The 23,025-nt window shown below is 40.9% G+C and overlaps 1 protein-coding gene across 2 annotated transcripts; it reads left to right on the forward strand.

The window, feature by feature from the left end:
- Positions 1-7,653: 7,653 nt before the first annotated feature.
- On the forward strand, positions 7,654-22,246 carry SHISAL2A (shisa like 2A). Of its 2 annotated transcripts, none has more exons than XM_067535574.1 (4): positions 7,654-8,076; positions 15,513-15,652; positions 17,716-17,793; positions 21,727-22,246. In XM_067535574.1, the coding sequence occupies exons 1-3, from the start codon at positions 7,895-7,897 to the stop codon at positions 17,742-17,744; spliced, it is 351 nt and encodes a 116-aa protein (XP_067391675.1). In that variant the 5' UTR covers positions 7,654-7,894; the 3' UTR covers positions 17,745-17,793; positions 21,727-22,246. The 2 variants fall into 2 exon arrangements, with proteins under 2 accessions (XP_067391675.1, XP_067391674.1); XM_067535573.1 differs by having other exon boundaries at positions 17,720-17,793.
- Positions 22,247-23,025: the final 779 nt, after the last annotated feature.

Raw genomic sequence — 23,025 nt, forward strand, 5'->3', positions numbered from 1 at the left:
GACTGTAGGTATTAATCCATCCAGTTCCATCCTCCCTTATTCTTATCCTTCTTTACCTTCATGTTAACAGTGACCTAAAGCTTGCTTAAAGGGAAGCTTACAAGATCATCAAGGCTACAGGATCATGTCACTTTCACACTCATGTATTCATGGGTATACAGAGACACACAGAAGATTGAAAGAGCCAAAGGCACATCTTAAACATATATCCTGTGCAATGACTGCAGAATAGTGTTTTGTGCACATGATGTACACAGTTACCCAATTACTAAACCAACAACTCAATAAAACTCCAGTGGGTTGGTCGAGAGAATTCAGAAATGTGATGTGACCGAACACAGACTGCAAAAGAAAATCTGTTATATAAATTCACATGGAAAGCCTATCACTCTTTTTTGTAGTTGATTGTATTATTTCACCTTATTCCATCAAGTGCTGATTGTACATGATGCTCAGTTCACTGTTTTGAGCTTTAATTAACAGGTCCCGAACTCACAGCTCAAGATGAACCTTGCAGTTCTATCGTCACCTTTGGATCTCTTGTTCTTTGCAGATCCAGACAACATCATTAGAGTTTAACACTGACCATGTGGTCTAACTTGGGAGAACTGGCTTTATACAATTATGTGACAGACATTCAGACTGAACAATTGGACTTGAGCTTCTCTTAGACTATTGGAAGCTAAAGGATATATTGTACCATATGCCATTAGAAATGCAATTTTTCCTGGGTTTGCCATAACATCTTTGTTGATCCTCAAATCCAACTTGAATTTAATAAATAACAGCTGGATTCATTAATTACTAATTGCAATTATTAATCAATTCTTATATTGGAAGGCTTTTGGCACAGAGAGTGTGTCTTACCATATCTTTGTACAGCACCTAGCACTATGAGGTTCGGGGTAGTACTGTCATACAAATATGAAAAATAAATTGTTTGGTAATCATTTACATATCACATTACAAACTTAGAGCCAGGTGCATTTCCCTACCCTGAAGAGTTTACAATCCCAGGTAAGAGAGATCATGAGACAACAAGTCAGGAAAGAGACATTGCAAAGGGATTATTTATGAGAAGATCAATGTACAACAGTAAAAACTTCTGGAATAAGTGGGTTTTGAAGAGTTATTTGAAGGAGAGAAAAAATACTTTGTGGATAAGAAAAGGGACATTGGTTCTTTTCACTAGGCATAGAATGTGAAGGTATGAGGCAGACTGTGGGGCCAGGAGACAAAGGGCCCGATCAAGTGAAAAGATACAGAGGAGCATAAGGAGAAGGGGAACAGGCAGAAATGAGAGTGTGTGTGTGTGTGTGTGTGTGTACTATGTGGTGCCCTGACTGTGAAGTGAAGGAGCTAGAATATGAAGCAGTGAGAGGCAGGAAGTCAGTGAAGGGTGGAGGCCAGGGTGAGAGGTAGATTTGGATGCATCAGCACCAGAGGGATAGCTAAAGTCATAAGTGTGGATTGAGCTGTCTAAGGAGAAAAGAGAGAATGGAGGGAGAAAAGAGAGTACTCAGGACAGATCCCTAAAGGATGCAACAGCTAGAAGTAAAGGGGAGGTTGAGAAACCATCAAAAGAGATACTAGGGAAGTGATCAATGGGATAGGAGGAGAATGAGGAAAGTGTGGAGGGGCAGATGCCAAAAGAGGAGAGAAAGCAGAAGAGAAAGAAGTGATGGGTGTGAATAAGGGAGCAGACAGATCAAACTGAATGAGAATGAAAAAGCACCCTTTTGATTTTAGCTAGAAGGTTGCTGTTGACTCTGTTGAGGTCAGTAGGATATTGAGGGCAGACACAAGATTGAAGAGAAAGCTGGAGCCCAAGAGGTAGGAATGGCCAGTACACTTACAGATTTTGGACAAGAAAGAAAGAAAGAAAGAAAGAAAGAAAGAAAGAAAGAAAGAAAGGAAAAGAAATAGGATGGCAGGAGAGTGTGTTTGTAAGTGAAGGGAAAAGAACTGGAGGAGAGAGACAGTGGTTATTACAAATAAGTGAGAGGGGCCAACGAATAGTGTCTTATTTAAAAAAATCACTTATAAAGTGATTTCCATATAAGGATGTCAAACCACTTTATACGCATTTACTAAGCCTCACAGCAACTAGTCTAGTAAACTAAGAGTTTCTAAATGATGCCTTACAAGGCAGGTTTTGTACAAAGATTATTACAATAGTGTATAGGGTGTGAATACAGGGGTGTATTCTGTCACTGCCTCCCTTATTGTTTCTTCATACTGCTGTCTAACTAATTTCCCAAGTAGCAAAAAAGGTGGGAGGGTTGTATAATGTACATGTGCATAACACATCTTGAAGAACAACAGTTACAGTATATGTAAGTAACATTTTGTTCTCTTTCTCGTGATTGTGCATATATACATTGCACTGTGATTCATCAGCAGTACCCTTATAAGTAGTAGGACTTCAGATTTTTTTGTATTAATTTGTTCATCCATCTCTATAAATCACTGTTCTACTTGCTCTTTGTAAGCATTTCTCTTTAGTCTTCAGTTTCACTCAGGTAAATGCCAGCTGTGACAGAAAGTGACAGATATTCTGAATTTAAGAATAAATGGTTTCCTGTTATGGCATTTTAATGCTGAATCACTGTTTCAAGGATCAAATCACTTACGTGTGTTCAGGTGTTGTGTCTGATGGGATCTATTGCTTAATTTAAACAGTCTGGAATAACATAGCAGATTCTCCCTCATTTTAGTGTTCTTTACAAATGAGTAACTCATGAAATGGCTACAACTTCAGATCTATCCCAGCAATCATCCCCTACATCCAAAAATAACATTCTCACTAAAATTGCTTATGTAATAATAACAACATGAAACAATAAATAATAATAAACTTCGCACTTTAATAGATCCTTCCATTCAAGTAGCTCAAAGTGCTGTAAACATATTAAGTGTATCCCTGTAATTATAATTATCTCCATTTTACAGATAGGGAAACTAAGGCACAGAAAGGTTAAGTGACTTATCTGAGGCCACACAGAAAGTGTATGGGAAAGCGGAGAACTGAATTCAGATCTCCTGTCTACTTGTCATGTTCTTAAAATTCATCAGGGTTTAAAGGAACTCTATCCATCAGGAAAGGAAAAAAGATATGTAAAGTGCCATAATAATGACAGTTACCGCTGGGCTTTCTTTGGCTGGATCATGAAAGTTCAAGCTTCTTTCAGTGAAGCTGGGTCTATCATAGCCAGAAGAGCTGCTGTTGTCTGTCTCTAGGTGAAACTGAATGGCAGTCAGTAGCCCCCTTATCAATCTTCTTTGCTCTGCATCTAGGAACAAGGATAAATGAGTATTAAAGAGTGATATTTTCTGTTTATATAAGGGGTCCATTATTTATGAGATACTTACCATTAACAACATTTTAAAAATAAAATTCAATATGAGGCTGTCAGATACAAAATGCCAACTGCTCATCCACTTCTAGGGTCACCTCCAAATCATCAGGGTCACCACTTACGATAAATCTTCCCCTATTTCTCTGCCTCGCTGATTCTCCATCTCCTTGCATATTTCATCCAAAATGAAAAACAAAAATGTGCTTTACCTGAGCTTTGGAATTCCCCTCTCTCTCAGCTGCTCTTCATAATACAGCTCTGTAAAGCATTCAATGGGGAGAGTCTGTAGGACAGATGCCATATAAAATAAAGGTACATTGACTTGTACTGCATGAGATAATTTGAGGTGGGGGTATTCAATGAAAAAAATAACATCCTGTATGATAAATAGTGGGGAAACACAGGGACATAACTAAAGAGCTGCTTTCGTATTAAATAATTAGCTTATTCTCATGTGAAACCATTCATGGAGGCTCAGGATTTACGATCAATGATCAGGCAGACGTGTTCTAATTCCGCCAATATTATCTAATTTATAGAGATAGTAGTTTAGTATTAATTGCATATTTCTTGGGAGCTATGTTGGTAATAATGTGTCCCATAAGGGACAGACTGCATATTTGCTCTTGGCTCTGGATAAGAGGCAACATATAGCTGCGTCACACCATGAAGAGCCTTGGGAAAGAACTGTGACTCAGAGTCACACTCCTTCCGTGCTTCCCCTTTACTCCAGGGGGAAGTATGTTATGCAGCTATTTGCATGGTGCAACTTACTTCCTACTTTACAACACTGCTCTGCTAGCCAGTGTATTGTTGGAACAGGCTAATACATACACTCATTAGATTACAAATATTTTTATGGAACCTAATTTAAAAAAAAGTCCCACATTGCAGCCCAATTAATATTTATGGCTTAGTCAGGAAGGCTTGAAAACAATAATGGGATGTGGGGAGCTTAGGATGTTTCCTCAGAGAGCAAAATATTCTGGAAAGGAATGTTGAGTATGACCAAAGCAACCCTTGGAAATCTGTGAGGGTAGGTGGCTGAGTCTGAGGCTTGCTCAAGAAGTCCAGTTGGAGTTATGTTGCAGGAACTCAGGGAAGTGGAAGATTGGTGTTTTTAGCCAGCCATCTTGGAGTTAGAACTTCAATTCAGGAGAGAATCATGTTTGCAAATGCAGATGACTCACCCACCAGGGAAATAAAAAAATCTTGTTTGGGAGGCAAGTCTGCTAAGAAACTGCTGAATATCCAGGTTACTTGATTTATACATGTGTCCTGAAAGGATTTTCAAACTGTTTTGTTACAATAATTAGTTTCTTAGAAATCAGAATATGAATGGCCTTACTACTAGACCTTACTACTAGGTAAAAAGACACTTTTTTGCATCATACTAAAGAGTACTGTTGCAGGAGTGTATGGTACCAGGAACATGTGCCTAGCTTTCAGCAGTAATAACTCAAACTGACACTGGTTGCAGTGGAGCAAGAAAACAACATTTCACTCAGAAAGAACCACTGCTAGCTGTTATGGTTGCAGATTAAATTAAATGCTGATAAATGCAAAATAATGTACATTGGAAAAAATAATCCTAACTATACATACAAAATGATGGGGTCTAAATTAGCTGTTAACACTCAAGAAAGAGATCTTGGAGTCATCATGCATAGTTCTCTGATAACATCTGTTCAATGTGCAGTAGCAGTTAAAAAAGCTAACAGAATGTTAGGAACCATTAAGAAAGGTCTAGATAATAAAACAGAAAATGTCATCACACCACTATATAAATCCATGGTGTGCCCATACTTTCAATACTGTGTGCAGTTCTGGTCACCTCATCTCAAAAAAGATACATTCAATTGGAAAAGGTACAGATAAGGACAACAAAACAGCAGCTTCCATATGAGGAGAGATTTAAAAGACTGGTGGGAGTGTTCATCTTAGAAAAGAGATGACAAAGGAGAGGATATGATACAGGTCTATAAAATCATGAATGGTATGGCAAAAGTGAATAAAGAACTATTATTTACCCCTTCACATAACACAAGAACTAGGCGTCACCACATGAAATTAATAGACAGCAAGTTTAAAACAAACAAAAGGAAGTACTTCTTCACACAACACACGATCAGCTGTGGAATTCCTTGTCAGGGGATATTGTGAAGGCCAAAAGTATAGCTGGCTTAAAAATAAAGAATTAAATAAATTCATGGAGGTTAGGTCCATCAATGGCTATTAGCCAAGATGGTCAGGGATGCAACACCATAGCTCTGAATATCCTTAAACTTCCAACTGCCAGAAGCTAGCATAAATCTCTTGATAATTGCCCTGTTCTGTTCATTCCCTCTGATGCATCTGGCACTGGTCACTGTCAGAAGACAGGATACTGGGCTAAATGGACCATTGGTCTGATCCAGCATGGCCATTCTTATGATAATTCCTTGTACCTGATGCAGTGATATGCACCTGAGTTTTCAGAGAGCTTGAAACAACTGCCTCATTCACTAATTCCAAGGCTTGTCTAGACTAGGATAAAATGTATATTTTAAAATTTTTCTAGATAACATGTTTTAAAACCTATCATAGGCTGGGCAAACAGCATTGTAATGTGTTAGTTGGTAGGTATGAACTCTTGGCTCCCCCTAGGGTTCACCTCAGGACAAGCTCTGAAATTGTAATATAAACTACAAGCAGAATAATTTTGTTTTAATTGAGCCCTTTCACTAGGGTGATCAGATAACAAGCATGAAAAATCGGGTGGGGGAGGGGTAACAGGTGCTTATATAAGACAAAGACCCAAATATCTGGACTGTCCCTATAAAATCAGGACATCTGATCACCCTACCTTTCACACCTTCTTTATACCACACAAAAGCACAAAACAGACAGGAGACTATTTTCTCCCTTGGAAGGTCACTTATGGGGCAGAGGACCTTAGGGCTTGATCCAGACTCTATTGAATCTATAGCAATGGTTCTCAACCTATGTACTATTGTGAGCCACATATATAGCTTTCTATGTGTTATGTGAGTTGCATCCACACAATACATATACTACCTGTATGGTCCTGAGGATGTCACATGGGCAGCAACTGTGTGCTGATTGGGCCACAAGTGGCCAGCTGGTTCAGAACCACTGGTCTATGGCAAAGACTCCATTGACCTCAATGAGCTGTGGATCTGGTCCTTCATGAAGGCAGTCTGTACCACAGACATTCACCCATAATGATTTGGGATCTTTACAAAAAAAAAAAAAAAAAAAAAATGGAGAGGAGATGTTTTAAAAGCTTTGTACTTTCCTTTTAACTTGGGTTTTCATTTGGATCAGTGATTTATAATCTTCTCTCTGATATTTTTAATTTAAAAAAAAATCAAAACTAGGAAATTAAATACAATGTACTGATGAAATGCTATTAACAGAATGACCAGAGCTTGGATTTTTTTCCATTTGCAACTGGACTCCAACTCACATAATTAACTATAACATTCCTAACCAAACCCTGAATACTATTTAAATGTATTTTTTTCAGTGTAATGGCTATGACTACCGGAGTCAATTCTTCATAAATCATGTTCGGTGCCTGATGCCAGTAATAAGCTTCAGGTAACATTTTGTAGAAAACTATGTTCAGGCTTTCTTTGTGGATATGCTGAGATGTCTAACACTTAACAACGATAACAAAATTCACGTGTCTTTTGCCACATTGGACGGGGGAAATGCTTTTGGCAGAGCTTGAGATGCTGCGTCCTGCGCTGAGGTGGCAATGTTGGAGGTAAAGGTTTATAAACACTGGGTTGTCTGCAGTTTGGATTGTCCAGTTACATCAGAGGTCTACATCTGACAGCTGCGGGGGCTGAAATGGTTTCGGTTGAAAGGGTTATAGTTTGCAGAGAAAGACCATTATTTAGAATAGTGAAAAGTACCCCGAGGGGTGAACAAATGTCCTTCCCGGTTATAAGCAATTGGTTTCGTCTATTGGGGTAAAATTATAACTGTCCGCCTAACAAAAATCACCCCAGTGAAGAGCCAAATTAGCTCCCTCCCGTCTGGGCTGCAGAGGGCAGTGGGAAGAGAGAAACAAGTGTTAGGACGGTCTTTGGTCGGTGTACCAGAAGTGCAGGCCGGGGGGGCTGCACCGGGGCGGGGATCGGGCCCTTTGCACACACCCCAAACCCCGGCCGGGACAGCACAGCCCCGCCCCAGGGGAGGCTGCCGCCGCTCTCCCGTGGGGGGAGCCCGCGGACTGGTCCGGGCTGGCGGCTGAGGGGATCAACCTCATGGGGGGGAGGGGAGGTGTGAGGGGACCGCACACACACTCACACTTACAGGCGCACACACACTCACCTTACGGGAGGCAGCAGCGGGCAGCGCTGTCCGCAGGGGTGAGAGCTGCCGCCCGCCTCTGGCGGGAGCTGCCGCGGCTCCGGTGTCCCCCACTGCGTGGCGCGTTCCCGCCAACTTTGCCGGTCCGGCCGGCGAGGCGGAGAGGGCTCCGGGCCGCCTCCCCCGCCCGCCCGCCCGTCCGCGAGCCAGCCATGAGCGCCGCCTGCACCAGCTACCTGAGCGCCGAGGGGGTGCCGGTGAGCGGCTTCAGCTGCCCGCGGGCGGGCGGCGAGGCCAGCGCCGTCTACTGCTGCGGCTTCCAGGACGTCAAGTACTGCTGCGATGACCCCAACAGCTTCTTCCCCTACCAGCACGGCTACATGTGGTGGCTCAGGTGAGAGCGGCCCCGGCTCCCTCAGCCGGCCACAGGCCGGGGGGACGCGGTGCGGACCGACCCGACCCGCCCCGGCCGTTGGGGGAGGGGTACATGCAAGGGACAGGGGCCCAGAGCCGCCAGCACTGGCTGTGGGGGAGCTGCCCGGGACAGTGGCACAGACCCCTCTCCTCACTGCCTTGGGACAGGCAGGGGGTAACGGGCCCGGATGGAGTCACAGGAGGAGACTTTCTAGCTAGACCATGCTGGGACCGTGTGAGTGAGATTTGAACACTGGGGAAGATGTTAAATGTCTCCCAGGAAAAAAAAAACTCTCAGCGACACAGGGGGAGTCTTTAAAAAGTGACTGGAAACTAATCTCATGTGAGGGAGCATCCCTCCTACCCCAGGGGAGACTTGGCAGCTCTGCACCATTTGCCAGCCTGAGCATGGGGGGAATGCTATGTTTGTTCAGCTTAACCGGTGTAGTTTATGGCATAACAATTCCTTTCTATGATATTTGCTTGTAGCCAGACATTTTTTAAGATCATTTTCCTCCCATGACCATAATGGCAGAATGACACTTATTAAAAGGGACTTTAAAAAAGATCTGCAGGCACAGATAAAAACTCCTTGTTGCTGCTTCATCAATACACTGGGAAACAGTGAACACACGAGTATGACAGAGTGCCCTGCTACTATTTCAGTATAAAATGAGGGGAATTGCTATCAAATGGATCAAGGCATGATCCTGTTAGCTCTCAGCTCTTGTGCATGAAGTTCCCATGACTTCAGTGGGATTTCCATGTGTGGAAGGTCTGAGGATTCAGCCTTTGATGTGCATCCTAGGAATGGGAGATGCTTGGAAACTAGCAAATTACATCTTAATAGACCCAGTCCTGCAAGATCCCTTGCATACTCCGCTCCACAGGGACAAGTGTTTACATCAATGGCATCTAAGCCTCTGTCAGTGCTGAAGTTTGATACAAAATCTCAGGTTGAAAAAGGGGTCATACTCTTACAAAGACATCTCATCTCATAAAGAACCACTGAACTCAGGTGCCAAGGGATAATAAAGGTCCAAGTTCTTCAGATGGAGCCTTAGAAAGCACACCTCTTTCAGTGTTCTGGTCACAGGTTGTACAAAGGGCTATGTAATTCCTATGGAATTTCTGTGTTTTGTAGTGTGTCCTTAGAACAGTTAAACTGCCCATGTCCATCATGGAAAGCACCATGGAAAACATTTTTAAATGGATAAATGGAGTTATTAAAAATAACCCTAAGCAGAGCCAGCTAATAAATGTTCACAAAGACATCTATCGCCAAGAAATGTTAATTACTGATGAGGAAATGGTGAGAGATATCGTTTCTTAAAGTTAGAAGTCAAATGGAAGCTCACAATCACTGGGACACTGGAAATCCTACAGCATCCTAGCACTACGAGAATGATTTATAGTACGTGCTCACATATAGAGTTCTATCCCAAAAGAGTTAAAAATGTCTAGCCACTGAGAACAGTTTGACTTGTTTGTCTTTGTTCCAGAGCAGAATCTATATCACATTCGTTCTCAAGCATTTTTAAAACAACTAATTTTAAGCTAATCTCTCACATATTCTTTTTAGCTCTGCAGCACTTTTAAAACAGTTGGGATCATCACCATCTTTTAAATACTGCCACTACTAGGACTTAGAAATTATATAACATTTCAAGGGCCTGATTCTCTACCGCGTTAGCCATTGTGCAGTCATAGTGGTGCAGCGAGTGGGTGTAAAATGCTACTATTATGATTTGGTAGAATTTTATCCATTGTTACACTCACTCTGCACTGGTGTGAATGACTACACCAGGGCTAAAGCAGTGGAAAATCAGGTCTTACATCTTCAAAGCCATATATAGTAATCAAATAATGAATCAAAATCCTACTGGAAGAACCACCTCTAAAAGATGTCTCTGCTTTGGCTGCTCAATGCTGTTCTGCTTGAAAATATAATTCAGAGAAATAATATTTTTCAGGAGCTTTCTGTACAACCATGTCATTAGATGAACCTAGGACATGATTGAGACTAAGCTGAGTAGGTTAAATGCATGATGTATCCCCATATACAGCAGGTAGAAGATAACTCGGCTCTAATTATGTTTGACCTGTGTATGCTCTATCAGACATACCATTTTTCATATTCAAAGTTCTTAAAAAATGCTACATAATGAATCCTCCCAACCCACTGGGAGGAGGTGGCTGGCTGGTCACTCGCACAGAGGAAGTTGGCTGTCAGACCTAGAATTAGAACTCAAGAATTCCTGTCTCCAAGTTCTGTGCTCAGACCCCTGGATCATGCCTCTCTAACCAATAGTTGTTACCCATCCTAACATTTGCAGGACAGTTCTTTTTCCATGGGGTCTGTTTCATGGTTAATTATAGAGTCCTGAACATCCCATCATGAGTGTGTGATGCTTTCTCTCATTGATTTTTTTGTTTCCAGTTATTTTTCTTTGTGTTTGTTACCCACTCCTCACCTGTTTCTTTTACTTTGCTATAGCAGCTCTATTTCTATGGAATTTAGCTCTTCTTTCCTCCACCTCCGCCCCCAAAGCTCTGTTGCTTTCTCATGGCTTATTCATTATTAAACTGTTAATTGCTGTCTTTTCAGTCCTCGTTTTCCTTTATCAAGTTCTCATCCCTTTACCTATTCCTTATTCTGTCCCTGATTTCTTTTCCTACAGAGGCTTTCATATTCAATTTATTTTGGCCTTTTTCTTCATGGCTTTTATTTCCTCTTTCACATCAGAGCCTGGCTTTTGTTACAAAGGATTCTATGTATAATGGTCTATATAGTTGAAATAAGACTCATGTATCTTTATGGATTTATTGGCCCCAAATCTGAACTGTAGCTGAGGAGTGCTCAGTGTAGCCAAGGGGAGAAGTGCAAAGGTGTCTTTATTTAAGCCAACTTTATGCACCCTCAATCCTGGGTTGATCTACAACAATTGGGTGCCATCGCACAATTTAGCCTTAGGCTGCTCTAAATTGTGACAACTCCCAGTTGCTTAAAGGGACTGTTGCGACTGCTAGCTCTGTCTGGGATATAGGTACATCCCACCTATGCTCCTTTTCCCCAGCCACTCCCCCTGCAGTAGACAGTGGGAGGGGCTTGGCATAGGAGTAGCCATTCAGGTTCTAGAGGCCACCCAAATAGCCTCCTCCTTTGTGGATTGATCCTCTGATGGCCATTTATGCCAGTTTTAGGGCAGCATTTCATGAAAATCCCCTGGACAGTTACCCATACTGTAGTGCTTGTTGCACTTGGTTTCTCTTTAAACTTTTATCAAGAGAAAGTAAATGCAAATGAACAAATTTATTTCAAATCAGTGCTCAGAAGCTATTGCATGGATTAATCAGCAGGGGGAGCTGAGATAACAAGACAATTAATAATTTGGTTCTGTCCATCTCAGATTCCAGCAACTCTCAGCAGAGTTTGTGTTTTCAGCTCTCTTAGTTGGTGCCTCCACAGAAAGTAAATTAAAGAAATACCAAGGAAGATAATATTATTTAATAACTTTGCTTATGAAGTATATAATTATTTATCAAAAGCTTGGAGGTAATTTATGCTGGATTTTTATGGGGTTTTTTTCATGGATGACTTGTTTTTGGATCTTTGTTTCTTTTTACATATTATTATTTCATTAATCTAGTGCAGATTCTAACTTTGTATCTATTTCCATTTTTCGTAATTAATGTTTGTTTCCAAGAGAATAGTTGCCATTTCTACAGCTAACTAATTTGCATTTCTTTAATCAGAATTCTTTTGTATAGAACTGATTGTTCTCAGTAAGGTGTTACTTTCATTCTAAATCTCTATTTTCCATGGGTTTAGTGAGAAGACATGGTCTACAGTATATTAACATGCTGATATTACACTGCTGTGCATTTCTTTCATGCCCGATCTAGCCAGCACACTGGACCTCCTGTATGCATGAATTTGAGAGCTAGTTGATAGAAGATCAACCCAGATTAGACTAGGAGATTGTTGTTAGATTAGTGGAAGGAATCAGAAGAATTAGTAAGGATTATATCTGCATCCTGATTGCCATTTGTTATGCAAAATCATAGTTGGGGAGTTTTGTGATATACAGATTATACTACTACAACATACTATGCATGGACCTACATCTTGGAACCATTCAGAAGCCAAAGTTAGTACAAAGTACAGCTGTCTGATTGTTGAGCAGTGTTTCACACTGACAGCGCATCACACCAGTGCCCTGCACTGGCTGCCTGTGGGCTTCTGGGTGGAATTGAAGGTGGTGTTTTTGACTTTTAAAGCCCTAAATGATTTGAACCTGGCCATCAGAGAGATCCCCTCTTTACTTGTGTGATACCACCACAGCTATGATCAGTGACAGCACTCAAGTTAATAGCTCATGGCTTAAAAAGGAGGAGTGAGAATAGTAGAACATTTTCTGCAAGGAGGCTTTGGTTGGAATGCACTGCACCCAACAACCCAAATGAGTCTCAGGTTTGAGGGAAACCTGTTATGCAGGTCATTATTGTTACTTTGGCATCTTATTTTTGGCAGATGTTATAACATTGTTTTTAATTAACATTGCTTGTCTGAAGTTTTGTTAAAGTGTTTGGAGCTGGGGAAAAGCATTTTCAAATCACCTAAATATGTACAATTCATAAACCTTTTGAAAAGCTTTCTACAAAAAAACAGATTTTTGTGTTTTAAAAATTCAAAGTCATCATGTATCCCTCAATTGTCTTTGGGATGTTTGAAGGGATCTGTCTGTGAAATATCATGGTTATGGATGTTGAAAAACAGAATCAATATACTGAATGTCTTAGTTTCCAACTAGTTCCAACAAAAAAGCAGCAGCAAGATGCGATTCTCCAGATGTCTGCATCTGATTGTGATTGTTTTCATAGCTACAAGTGATAAGAAGGGGCTGGGGCACAGCACTCTTTTGGACATAGAGAGCTTTCTTGATGTCAAGCTGTTCTATACCCTATTACTTGTGATGGAAAATGCTCCACACTCCTCCCACTACAGTAATCCTCCTTAACTTTTCCATTTCTAACCTGTATGGTGGCTTACACAAGCCATATAATGATAGCGCAGATGTACTGTATAAAGAAATGCCTCCTGAGATGACTAAATTATAGGTGGCACAGACAGTTTCAACTGAAGAGCTAGTAGCTGGATGCATGAATAAGTAAGAAAGCATGTTAGTCTGTATATTCCTGATTTTTCTTATTTTATATAGAGCTGAGCATGCCTGGGCCTCCTTAATATTTGGATAGGAGACGGTAGACAAACTTTCTCTTTTGTATTCCAGACTCTGATATATTGTATGTGGGTCTTCAGCTTGTAGAGCTAGTATTAACTGAAAAGAACCAATACTGCTTTCACTTCTTAAGAGCCCCTGGATTCAGTTTCTTGCTGGACTTGACTAAGTCATAAGGATAATTGCTCACCTCGATCCCCTCCAGTACATTTTCTTGTGCTTTGTCTATTCTGGTTATAAGTGCCTGAATTGAAAATTCAGAAATAACATCAGAACCCACCTGGAGGACCTTTTTTTTTTTAAAGGACCTTTACAGTATCATACTGCACTTGCGCTATGCTGACTGGCTCTTAATGACAAAACAAGAAGCAATAAAAAATTGAAAAGAAAAAATAAAGAAATACAAGGAAATAGTTCAATCAGATGACAAGTGCCATCAGAAAGTTTCAAGAAAGAGCAAAATTGTTTTTCCCCAGAACTGGTTTTCTTCTTAGGAATTATTTTCTTTGTGGGTGGTTGGAAGGGTGCCTGCCCCAGTTTAGTTAATGAGGATTCATAAACCTCAATTAACTGATCTGATCAGTTAACGGGGACAGCTACATCTGATGGTAATGTTGATTTACTCCACACGCCTGCTGCTGATCCATAGAACTCCCCACAATTGTAGTTAACAAATCTTGGTCCCACTGAGACACCAGTTTCCCCCCCTTTCCTTCTGTTTTGTCATTGCTTTATCAAAATCACAGATTAAAAGGTTGCTGAGGAAACGCTCCAGGATGCAGTTTTTTGAGCTGAGTTCTAGAATGAGGGACTGGCACATGGCTGTGGCTTTAACTGTCAGTGAGAGGGCAATAGCTGGTGTATGTTGCTTTTGGGCTTTCAGTTGGCAGGGCAAGCTCTGTAGTAGGAAAAGTGGAAAGAAGAATTGTAAGGACTGGGAACTAGAGAGCCACTAGAAAGTCTCTCCTGCAGTTAATTAATATTATGATATAATGTGTGTCTTGGTTCATTTCCTGTGTCCTGAATATGTTCCTCCTTTTTTTTATAGCTTTGTTCTAATTTGCAAATGAATTAATCTTTAGTTTTACACTGCTCCTTTGCAGCAGTGAATACTGACAAAGGGCCTAGAAGCAGCGAACTGGTCTGCCTTCAAAATTTGCTACATTAAGACAGAGGCATAACAGGGGTCATGGAGTTCCATTCTGCCCTGCAAAGCTACTAGCAAAAAAGAGTGATTGCTGTTTGAATAATTAAATAAACTCTATTAGCCCTTTTTACACACATTTCAGTATCAAAAGAAGAGATGCCTGTGACATATATATCCACTATATCAATATATCAAATATGTTCCTATTAGGCTTTAAAATAAGCGTTTTCTTGAAGTAAAAAAAATTAACCTTTAGTCAAAGGGTATTAGGTATTTTAATGGTCCTTCAGAGAAGAGAGCCAAGAATGAAGGATTTGCATGGACTCCTCAGCAACCTGCTTGGAATTTGGGAGTCTTTTCTTTTACAGTGCAACATTGGAAGAAATTTTTTTCCCCTTCACCCTTTTAAATCAAAGTTCCATGGAAGAAGCACCAATAAATTCAGGGAAGATTGGAGTAAAAAGAAATGATACAGACAAGTAATTCCCCAGTATTTTTATTGATTTTTCTTGTTAGTGTGCCTTGATGTTGTCTGTTGATCTTTTTATTCTTTTTTTTAAGAAGCCAGTGGGTAATTTTTCCAGCCATTGCACACACAAGAACTGATTGCTGCAGAAAATGATGAGCATGTCCCAGCACAGAGTATACATTTCTTTACATTTTTCTGATCACAGGACTAGAGAGACCTTGATCTCACTGATACCAGTTTTACATGGGTGTTGCTTCAGTAGAATTACTCCTGATTTACATCACTGTAAATGAGAGCAGAATCAGGCCCAATATCAGGCACCAGGTAACATGATAAAAACACCCAGCTACTGTAAAATGGCTTAGCTCCACTGAGGAACTATACCAATTTATACCAGGTAAGGATCTGGCCCTAAATCTGTACATATAGTAAAAATGTAAGGTTGTTTTCACGCCCTATCAAATACAAGTAACCTCCAGTTCCCATGTTGGCCATTTGTTTGACAGGCATCACTGATTAGTGTGTACACTTAATCACTTTGTTTTCTCTCTTCTCAGTGTTGGAGCACTTGTGGGTCTGTCGATAGCAGCCGTAGTCCTGCTTGCTTTTATCATCACAGTGTGTGTTCTCTGTTACTTGTTTATCAGTACGAAGCCACGCAGCAAGCTGGATACAGGTTTAAGCTTACAGACAGCAGGTAAAATCAGCTTTCTTCTATTGACATCTTCTGCAGTGATAAAGGTTTACTCCATCGGGAATTTTAAAATCCCACTAGGCATCCATCTGTATCTTTAAGCACCTAAATACCTTTAAAAATCTGTCCCTAAACGTATATCTACACTTCAGTAAAACACAGATGGCTGGCCTGTGTCAGCTGACTGGGGCTCACAGAGCTCAGGCAGCAGGGTGTTGTAAAATCTCAAACCACTCCTGTTATAACTCCTTAATTAAAGACTACAGACAACATGCTGAGACATGTTTTGAGTTTGATTTTAGGAACATGTAGTTACAGCAGGATTTTTAACTATATTTCAGGGTATTTAAAAGCTCCATTGCAAAGGAATACTTGTTTTGCTGGATTCACCTTCACCAATTCACTGATGGAGTAAACCTTTATTTCTGCAGGGTAAAAGGCTCTTGCGGGGTCACAGGGCCTAGGCTGCATCCTGAGCCCGAACATCTATATTACAGTCTTATCACCCCACAGCTCAAGCCACGTGTGTTTGTTTTCAGTGTAGACATACCCTTTGTAACTTGGCCAAGGTCACGCAGGAAACCTGTGGTGGAACAGGAAATTCAATTCAAGTCTCCTGAATCTCAGGCTAGCATCCTAACTACTGAACAATCCCTTCTGTCAAGTAACCTGTCTTGCCTTTATACTTATTTTTAATCTTTGGAATAATTCCTCTGTGAGAGGGTTGTTTATCTCTGCTGCCACTGCCTAAGAAGCCTCAGCTAGAAGCAATCTGGCCAAAAACAAATGTCTTCTCCTTTCTGGGGCCACAAAGGCCCAAAACAAATTCCACCCTAAAGCCTTACACTAAGCATTCTCTTGCATGAACTTTTAGTTTACAGGAGTAAAGGAAATTCAGTTACAGTCCATGTCCACTTCAGTATGTGGAAAGATAAGGAAGCAAATAATTAAGCAATCAATTTGCAAACACCTAGAAGATAATAAGGTGATAACTAACAATCAGCATGGATTTGTCAAGAACAAATCATGTCAAACCAACCTAATAGCTTTCTTTGACAGGATAACAAGCCTTGTGGATGGGGGCGGGGAGTGGTAAATGTGGTATATCTTGACTTTAGTAAGGCTTTTGATACTGTCTCACATGCCTTCTCAAAAACAAACTAGGGAAATACAACCTAGATGGAGCTACTAATAAGGTGGATGCATAACTGGTTGGAAAACCGTTCTCAGAGAGTAGTTATCAATAGGGCTTGAACCTTGGATCCTGCCTTGACTCAGGATCAGACCCTCCAACCCCGTGGGGCGTTGGGGCCCTGGGTCCAAGCCTTGGTTAATGAAATTTGTGTGTAAATAGAAAGGGGGTTAGGCTGGAGCCTGAGTTTGAACTGTGGGCTTACATTTCAGTATAGACATTCCCATAAAGATTAGAGACTAAAAAAAGACCTGCTATTAGGTCATCTAATCCATCCCATCCCATCCCCTCAGCTATTGAAAGGTAGGGTTACCATATTTCAGGTTCCCAAAAAGAGGACACTGCTGGAGGGGTGGAGGGGAGTTAGAGGGGGGTACAATTGTGGGTGCTGAAGGAGGTACATGTGATGGGGGTTCTCATTGGAACTGGGGGGCAATGTTGCTCCCTGTCATGGTGGCAGAATGGCTGGCACAAACCCAGGATGGAGCGACAGCCGTCAGCGCCTCCCTGTGGGACCTTCTCCCAAAGTCTGAGAGCTGGGGCCTGGGTGGGCAGGATCTGGCAGCTGTGGCTTGAGGGGAATGGGTCAATCAGCTGCAGATGCAGGGTAGGGACCAGTTGTGGCTCTTTCTGAGCTGCATCTTTGTCTGCTCTGCAAAAACCCTAGACATTTCCTGTTATCTGAAAAATCTGCTCAGACAGAGAAGGGAGCTCAGAAAAAAGGCTATGTCTGGGAAAACCTGCACATATGGTAACCCTAAAAAACGGTTCCCAGCAGGGTGTTTTCTAGTGCTTTGGGCAAACTATACATATTTAGTTATTTAACTGAGAAGCATGTTCCTGTTTTGTTTTACTGAAACGTTTTGTTTTTCAGGCAGTGAGACTAGAGGGAGTTCTTTGTGAGAAATATAGAGGCACTGGACTGGATTCCACCAATGCTGCAATCCAATAGGTACAGTGAGTATGTTATTCACCTGTTCCCACCATCCATGCCCTCAGTTCTCTAAGCAATGTGGTGGGCACAGTCATTTTTCAAAATGCCATAAATTCCTAGGTGGCGTTTTAGGATGTTGAAAAATGCTAATGGCAGAGAGGGGTGACTTACACACTCATAACTCTTTATTAATGGGTCTGCTTGATTCACGCAGAAATGGTCCTTCCTGGTAATATTCTGAGAGAGAGAGCATTCCCCTTATACTGTAGTTACATTAGTGGCCGGGAGGTACCACGGCTCACCGACGAGGCAGCCACTGTGACCTCTTTTGGGAAAAAATCCTTTGGTGATGAGCAGATAAAAAGGCATTTTTGTAAGAAAAATAGGGACTGAAATATCAGATGAGTAGTGCAGCATTGTTCTGGCTCCTGAGTATGCACTTTGTGCTGTTGCTGTGCCAAATCTCAAAGAGAAGTGGTGAGGGAATCTTGCAAAAACCCAGGTTTCTCATTCTGACTTCACTGCATACTGGAATTGTTGTAAAAGGTCAAGTTGCCCGTCTCACAGACCAAGAAAGGAAGCATTCAAAATATAATCCAGCACAGACGAACAGTACTTCAGCCTAGAGAAGGAAATTATAAATAATTTGCAGGATGTTAGGTGGAATGAAACAAAATTCTTCTTTTTGCTTGGAGTGAAAGCTTGTGGCCAAGCATTTGTAGAATGTGTGCAAGGCCATGGACAAACAGCATCTGTCAAAGGGGAGAGGGAACCTTTATGACTCAGCAGCTGTTCTTGGAACAACAAGGATATGCAATAAACTCATGTACAAGTAGTGAGAAATCTGTGCCTTATGTTACTTTTACATCCCATCTAGCAAACTGAACCAAATGTTCTGTACGTGCAGCCCACTTCATCAGCATCATGAGCGAGGTTGGCTTGGGTTATTTTGCTACTTGTTTTTTTGCTGAAATATTTATTATGACAACACTCATTTTGAAATAAAGCATTGTACAGAGGCAAAAGACCATTTCTTCCTATTGTTGCAAATTAGATGGTTTATGGGAGAATAATGCCATGGTAGGATTAAATAGGAGCCTGAAACTAGTCATCCTTAAATAAAGAAGTAATTTGTTTTGTCTTATTCTTTTCATGGCATTGTGGGTTCTAAGATTAAATGTGCCCTGCAGCCCATGTGACTTTAAGCAACTTCCTCAGGTAAAAGTTTACTTTGAGATCAATGATTTATTCTGAGGCAGTGATACCTAGTGGACAGATCTTGAGCTAGGACCTCATGAGTTCTAATCCTGGCTCTGACCCCAACTCCCTATGTGGCCTTGACTGAGTCACTTACTCTTTCTGCCTCAGTTTACCCATTTGTGACATAGGGATGATAATACTTCCCTACTTCTCCAGAATGTTGTGAAGAGTAACGTTTGTGCCATGCTCTGAAATGTAGCATGTTAAGTGGTGTTGCTTATTGAGAGAGAGGGGAGGGAAGAATTATGTGGATAAGGCAAAGGAAAGGATGAGTGCTAATTAGGGAAGGTGGGGCCTTCAGTGAGTTTGGAGTTCTGGTTTAGTGTTGATAAAGAACCAAAAGTTCATAGATTAACTGAGCCTCTAGAGTCTACACAACTGGACTGGAAATACCATGAGAATTGGCTTTCACATGAGGTTTCTTGTGGGATTTCTGTTTGGGCTGGAATTAGAAAGAATCTCTCAGTGGTTAAGCACTTTTGCTTGCCCTGTCAGGAATTAAGAAAAGAAGGAGTCATCTGCTGTGAAAATGAAAAATAATGTGGAGAAATTATCTCAACTTTTCTGAACCTCAACAAATATTTGGTTCAAGTTTTGGGGGAAAGTTGGGGTCCAAACTGGTTTCTCCCAGCTCTGCTTTTCATATTTTAAATTCCTTTAGTCGCTAGATGGGAAAAAAAAGACTTCTTTAAATCTAGCAACTAACATCTAGTATGTTTTGATATCACTAGCTATTACCAGGAGCTACCCCACAGTGGCAGGAATAATCTCCCAAAACCTATAAATGACCCTGGTCTGTGAAAGATTCCATTCAGCATTCCAAATCTTCAATTGCTGGAAGAAAGCTGCACAGGAGATGATGGATTTTGTTTAATGTTCAGATTTCACCCACCTAATTCACTGCTTCTATAATAGTAGTAGAACATGCCCCACCCCCAATGAACTGACTCTGGTTTCAAGAATTTCTCCCAACACACTCACATTGGCAAGTGTTTAGACTACGTTAGTGCAAGATGTGGTCACATTCAAAATATAACTCAATCAGATATACTGTGGACAGTGCACTGACTTTATTACTCCAAGAGGTTTCTGGGAAATATCCTCACCGCAGCTAAATAAGAATTAAAACTCCATAGTGTGACCAAACCTTTGACTCTGGGAACTAAATTTTTCTCTTGACTTTTATCCATAGTTCTGCCAAGCTGACTAGTATGGAGGAGTTAGCCCTTACCATCCTGTGATGTTATCATTCATATGCTGCATAGACACTGATTTCTTTGCATCTGTTTGACAAGCAGAGAATAGCTGAAATATTAGATAAACTAGTAACATATCATCATCAGGTGCTGTTTGTGTTTTGAAGAAAAGTGCTGAGTAAAAGCTCTGAAGACCAAAATTCTCTTTTTAGCCCTAGAACAGCTACAGCCAGGGAATCAGCAGTGTAGGGTTCCTTACATCACCCCACACTAGTCTCCATCCTAGAAGGACCATCTCTGGAGTCAAGAAAGTAATTCATTCTTGGTGTCCATTTATTCCTTGGTCTCTCTGCCAGGGTCACCCACAAAGGGACCGACACAGGTAGTGATTTTGTGACATGGATACACACATCCCCTAGAAACTGGACTGAAACTAGCTGTTAACTTCTCGTGGGCCATTTCAGCCACTTCCAATCTGGGTCCCATTAGAATCTCTGACTCACAGGTGAAGATCTTCATCTCCCATAATCAGTCCCAGGCACACCCTCTTGTTCTTTAATTTAATGAGAAATTCTCGTGGGGGAGGAATTAGTGGTAAAGGATGGAATCTGTGGCATAAAGAATTTGCTGTGCCCTGTGTTTTATTTTAAAATAGCCAAAGAGTTACTTTGTTACAATCCCTTAATTTGTGTAGTGACATTAGCACTTAGAATCACCAAAGAAAATCCAGGGTGTTGCAAAAAGTAGTACTAGTAATTCAGTAGGTGGTGCTCTTCGCTCTGGCAGTATTGAACCAAAACCCCAGCATGGTGGTAGGGCACATTTTATTGCTGGAATTGCCATCTAATTGTAAACCCAAGATTTTACACTTGGGCACTGTTAATAAGAGTCAACTTAGCCCAGGTGTCCTGGCCAAATTCCAGTGCAGGTGGTTAGGGGGAAATTTAGATAGGCTGAACATATAGCTTCAATTGGTATTCTTCACTTCCTGTCTGACAGCTCTTGTGTTTCACTCCAAAAGTAGCCACATTTCAATGACAGGTGAAGTGATTCCTTTGTACAAAAGATATATAATAGTTTGTAAAGTGATTTGGAATCCTTCAGGGTTAGAGGCAGTATACAAATATATGTTGTATATAGTTATCCAGAAATTAAATGTATAACTTATTTTAAAAGTGTCTGTTGTGGTCTCAGAGGGGCCCTGAATTCAAATGTTAAACGAATTATACAGTCTTTGATGCAATTATCCTTGGTCATTTCAGTCCAAGCATATTTTTAACCTTTATGCAGAGGGCCAGCACAAGACATGGGAACCATTTAGGTCCCACTTAAGTCCTGTTTTGAGTACTTATATGGATTTAAGTGGTGCATAGATAGGTCTTGTAGGGTCTGTCTGTGCAGAGGTGGATTCCACTCACTATGAGCAAGAACAAATTTTATAAACAAAATCCTGTTGTTCTCTGTGTAAATTTAAACCATGCTTGCTGTTTTCCAGCCATAGAACCGCATCCTTCAGAAGGCACCAGTTGAAGCAGTGCATCTGCATAGCCAAATGGATTCAGGAAATACTTCCATAGTCACAAGCTGGACTGAGATAACCTGACAGACTTTTCCAGACGTGTTTTATGACAACTATGACCACCATTAACATCCGGAGCCAACCTGAATCCGTGCCGGGTTACGTGTTTCATATAACCATTAATGTGCAGATGTTGTAGTGAGAGGCAATGGTGTATTTTGAATTGCACACTTAACCAAATGATACTAGACTTATTGGTGTAAATTCTGCTCTGACTTACCTCCATGCAACTCCAATGAGATATCATAGGTGTAAGTTAGAGAAGAATTTGGCCTATCATATTGGTCAGCTACTTTCTTTCAAGCCTTTTCAGTATATCATCTCTGTGTTGTATTTGTTTGTTGCCTTTATAGTGTCTTTACTCCTCTAATACATTCTTCTTTAGCTGAAGGAGATATATGAATAGCATATCTCAATAAAAATTTAGAGTTGCTTGTGGGTGTTTTAAATTTCATATTTTTTGCTCACTTGTATTGCCTCACAAGCTGCACATCTTATTTCCATGAGGGCCCTATGGGAACAGCAGTCATACACAGTGTTATTCTAGCATGCTTTTAAGTGCTGTAAAGATGCTTTCCTAAGTAGCAAACACCACTGAGTAGTTACAATTCCAGTTTAACTTGACAAGTTCCTTTAAGATATGAGATGAAAAGGTCTTCTAAACCGTACAGCATTTGTGAGTCTTTTAATTTGAAGCAGGCAGATTTATATAATCCATTTAGGTCTGCAGTCCCAAAAGTTCATTTACCACAGTCAGTTTTGCCTCCAGGCACTTAAAGACTGAGTCAAGCGGAGGTTTTTGGAAGAGAAAATAGTATAGATCATAAACGTTTTTCTTATGCTTTTCTATGCACAAAGAACAACCATGTGCTTTCCATCTGCATTACTTTTATTTTAGATTATTGGGGGGGAAATAAATAACTAAAGCACAGCCTCCAGAAGACAGCATAATGTGTGTTTCTTCTGCAACCTGCTGCATCAACTTCTCTCTCAAAATTACAGCTGCCATTGCAGATGCCTATAAATTTAAAGGCACATTACACCATAGCTGCAGTGCATGTACCATAGTTTCCAGCCTCCCAAATTCTCAAAGGAGGCTAAGGGAGTTAGGCATCCAACTTTAAGTGATTTTAACCACCTAATTTGCTTAGGTTCCTTGAAGAATTCTTATCCTGGTAATCTGCAGGAGCAGTGCACATTTTATTTTAAATAACT

The sequence above is a fragment of the Emydura macquarii genome, unplaced genomic scaffold (genome assembly GCF_026122565.2).
Source record: "Emydura macquarii macquarii isolate MOO-44397 ecotype Brisbane River unplaced genomic scaffold, CSIRO-AGI_Emac_v2 contig_3506, whole genome shotgun sequence".
Classification (NCBI taxonomy): Eukaryota; Metazoa; Chordata; order Testudines; family Chelidae; genus Emydura; species Emydura macquarii.